Source organism: Saccoglossus kowalevskii, chromosome 2, assembly GCF_978046115.1.
Source record: "Saccoglossus kowalevskii chromosome 2, keSacKowa6.1, whole genome shotgun sequence".
Classification (NCBI taxonomy): domain Eukaryota; kingdom Metazoa; phylum Hemichordata; class Enteropneusta; family Harrimaniidae; genus Saccoglossus; species Saccoglossus kowalevskii.
Genome location: NC_140642.1, coordinates 5315025 through 5319453, shown reverse-complemented (window position 1 = coordinate 5319453; position 4429 = coordinate 5315025). Strand labels below are relative to the sequence as shown.

At 36.9% G+C, this 4429-nt stretch overlaps 1 protein-coding gene across 1 annotated transcript; it reads right to left on the bottom strand.

The window, feature by feature from the left end:
• Positions 1 to 1301: 1301 nt before the first annotated feature.
• Positions 1302 to 4072, bottom strand: LOC102802201 (phospholipase A and acyltransferase 3-like). Its single transcript, XM_085508237.1, has 2 exons — positions 3506 to 4072; positions 1302 to 1868 (listed from the first exon to the last, which is right to left on the bottom strand). The coding sequence occupies exons 1-2, from the start codon at positions 3923 to 3925 to the stop codon at positions 1767 to 1769; spliced, it is 522 nt and encodes a 173-aa protein (XP_085364363.1). The 5' UTR covers positions 3926 to 4072; the 3' UTR covers positions 1302 to 1766.
• Between the last annotated feature and the right edge of the window lie 357 nt (positions 4073 to 4429).

The following is a 4429-nucleotide window of genomic DNA, read 5'->3' as shown; positions in this document are numbered from 1 at the left end:
CTGCTGGATTATTGTTGTTGAAAATATTTTGTTTTGGTTTAATATTGTCACTTGGCCAGATCTGAGTGGAATACAGTAAAACTGGTTTAAACATTTTTAGATATGTTTTAACGGGGATATTTATGTCACTGTGTAAAAGTTGTTTTACTTTAAAACATGCTTTCAACGCTCTATTTGCTTAATCATTTTGTGCTTTATGGAGTTTGCCTGAACTACTTAATTCCCAGGTAGGAATAATTAGAAACTGTTTCAAGTTCAACATAATAATTTTGGTTTTTGATATGATGTCCAGTTGCCATTTTTCACAATATATTTTTAATCAGTTTAAAGCATTGTTTATTTAGATTACAAAAGTAAATCGTCAGCATATAGCAGGCAGAATCAGAGAATCAGTGTTTGAATTTTCTAAATATTGAATAAATAGTAATGAAGATGACTGAGCGGAGCTCATGAATTGACCACATGAGTTGTTGTCGTCGTCCGTCCATTGTTAGCATGGATATGGGTGATACTGAACAATGAGGGTGGAGGACCTAAACACCTCCTCACAATCTTCAAGGCCGGGTCAGGGTCATGTGTATTGGTGTCAGGAGGTCACCCCTCTGTCAAGATCTTTCAAGGAAAGGTCAAGGTCACATTGTCTTACTTTGTCATTTTCAATTCAGTCACATGTACAGTAACCAAATAATGCAAACATGTATTCTGGTAATAGTGACAACAACTTCAATTTCCTGTACACCCATATCATCAATTTCATCCATGTATTACATACATACATACGTTTCCTTCTACGGGATATGCCCTTTCAGACTGAGTGACCATTGCCACAATTACTAAACTGTCATAGATTTAACTTCTCCTAATCATCTAGTACTGTAAAATGCTTTATTTTAGCTGAAATTAATTTTCGCTAAAAAGACATTTTGTTCTTTGTATGAATTTACTTTCACTGATTTTTGACAATGTGATGTAAAATATAGGAAAGAGGGTACGTTCGCTGGATTTTATTTTCACTGAATCATTCCTTCATCGAAAATTAATTCCAAGCAGAAATAAAGTATTCTACAGTAACTGCCACAGCCCTCTGTAAATTAGAGAGGAGCTCTACTGACCGCATAGTCGCTTGTTCAGTCCAGCAGTATTTTTCATTCTCACTGCAATACATTGTTTGTTTTTTTCTATTCATATTTGTTACAGATTTAGGTGAATAGTGAGCTATGACAAGTCTGTGAAATGCAAGCCATTGTAAGTAAATGTACGTCGTGTACTTGATTGAAGTGAAGCGGGAGTAAAATAAAGTGTTTGACAACCCTACAACGCGTTTTTATTCGATATTGCCATTAACAATCGCCAGAGTACTACATATCCATCAGTTGGCGAATGAATCCACTCACACACACAGTAAAACGGAGCCGGAAACAATTCATTAAAAATAGCGTTACAGAATCGAGTTGCTACTACTATTGTGATGTTTGTATTCACATAAACGTAAAACAAGAGGCTATGTAGTGTTCAGTGCTCAGCTTACAACTAACAAGTTTATTTACTATTTGAATTACATTCATTCGATGCCCATGGTTTCGATATTGTTGAAAATGTAAGTTTTCCATTTATCGAGGATGGGGGAAAATAATATCCATCAGTGGCGGATCCAGAGGGGGGCAGGGGGCATCCCCCCCCCCAACGCATGACGATTCGTATCATATGGATTACGCATAGCTTCTCTGAGATTTATGGTCCGTATATCTTAAGGTGACTCACTATAATCATTGCTTCTGTTTGGACGACTTTGTGGCACGGTCAGCAGCAAACATGCACACAGCGGCAGCACCAATACCAAGTGCCATGTAAGTCAGAAATCCATCTACCTGTGAATATAAAAAGGTTACATTTTAAAACACAACACAATTTCCAATCTGATTAAAATCAGATGTATTGTACGGCGTGTATTTTATTATATATATATATATATATATATATATATCAGTAATTTTAATGAAAAAAAAGTACATTTATCTTAGTAATAGTGACACCTGTTGTTTAGTGTGATGAACCCCCACGGTTGGGTACAGGAGCATAGAAGTTTTTAATTAAAATTGTTTTCCATAAGAAAAATGAAACCATCATACATGGCCTTATAAACAGCCTTTTACTTCATAGTGGGGTGGGTGGAGTAAAGCTGTGATTATTTTTATTACTTTCTGACCATCTAGTTTGCCATTTACCATGTCCATATAAACTAAAGCTCCAGCCAATATCAGATTTGACTACTTGTTTCAAGCTATGGCACTTGGAAATGAGTGTTGTGACATGTGGCAAATGTCCAACTGTCTTGGTTAATAAGATTGGCTATATTTCAACTAGAAACAGGTAAACCAGTATACCTGTATGTACGAAGCCAGTGATCGTTATTCAAGCCAAAGAAACTGCATTTATTTATATAAATACACATGGACAGAGAATATTTTCTTGGAGCACTAAATGTGACAATTGCCCTACTGTCTGTGATAAATATACCACACCAGCTACATAGTGCCCGACGAGGAGTTGGGTAGGTAGTGAAGAAAAACATTGACTGAAGCCTGGCAGAGGACTGAATTGTTGTCAACAGCAACACACATACTGGGAAAGTCAAAGACAGTGAAAAAACAAAAAAAAACAAAACACACAGGCATATAAATACTAACTTTCTAGGATCTTTATTGACTCCAAGTAATCCAGAGTAGAACGAGATGAATCAACGCTATACTCCGCCATCTTTATTTTAATATTAGATGCAACCATTATTCTGTAGGGGACAACGGGTCATAACTTGAGGGGAGTTAACACCCATGATTTTTAAAATGCCTTGATCAATAAGAGTCTAAGTTACAGGGAACATTATTTTCATTTTTCAGTGGACCAATAAATGCATTTGACAGGAAAATAGAAAAACTCTACCACAACAGCAATTAGAACAGCTTGCTGCATTATAAGTATCACTTCCCTGTCAAATTAGTGGTTCATGCTTATTTGAATCTGAACATAACAGGCCAATTCTATCACACCTTGCTAGGCTTGAACTTCCATCCAATCAGAGCATTCCAAATGAACATGATTCTCCACAAAACTAGAGGGCGCTCTGACCAAAAAATTGCCATGATCTAAATAAAAAGAACTGATATATATATATATATATATATATATATATATATATATATATATATATATATATATATATATATATATATATATATATATATATATATTACTTATACTATTTTTTAAAATTATGTTGTATTTTTTATGTTTTTTGTTACGTACTTGTGATTCGGTATATTTTTAACTATCGCCTTGTTTGGCATTCACAATTACCAAAACTTTATAAAACAAACTATCAACAAATATATAATAGATCAAAATAAAATAAAATAAAGCCAAAACTAAGATATTATTTAATCAGATTTCACAACTTCCTACAGGGTATTTGGTATTTACACACATTATTAGGACTAAGTGGGCATACCTGGTCACTTTTCTCCTCGCCATATCGACACCAATGAGCAAAGTGCTCGCAGTTATACCACAGAACGTTATAGCCAATCTTTCCCAATTTACTGAGTGCATTCTCAACTATTTTGCTTTTAGATAATGCAGTGCGACCGTTGCTGTCTTTGTTATTGATCTTCGCTTTGCAGTCGGAAACTATGTCCCAGAAATCGTCACACTTGACCTCTGCTTTGCTGAATTGCTTCCCCCACACAGAGAATAAATGTGTCGGGTTGCCAATGTCGTCTTTTATCCCGTCATTCTGTCCCGTCAAATGAACTACATTACCATCACCGATGAAGACTCCCCAGTGCGAGTACATTCCTCTCTCGAACTCCAGTAAGTCGCCTTCTTCGCAGTTATACAGAACGGTCTGGTTGTGAGCACGGAACTCCATGATATTGTCACCTTGAGAAAATCAGGCAATTTGACTGCAATCGGTCACGCAATGGTCCCCGTACCCGTACAGTAATTGACTGCAATCGGTCACGCAATGGTCCCCGTACCCGTAAAGACTGTTTTATTCGAGGAATTCATGACAACGATTCTATATTTAGGGCGCGTGGAAATTACTGTGCCTCACGTGATTTGCGGGATTTCCCCGAAGCCCTGTGCTACGCCACCCGACACAGTGTGTTAACGGGACAACAGACATGTACACAAGGCTGGATTTCCCCATATCACGAAGTTTACGAGTAACTCGATTTACCAACAATGGTTTAGTCCCTTTGTATTACGATTTGAAACAGTTTTGTATGCTTCACGTGTTTTATTTATTTCGCGGTAACCCGGCTTTCGCCATTTATATATACACTTTGGCTGGTCCCCGCCTCTACGCGCAAGCCCAGCCGGGTCACGTGATCTGACGCACAGTTCAGCGAATATATACACTTCCATACAA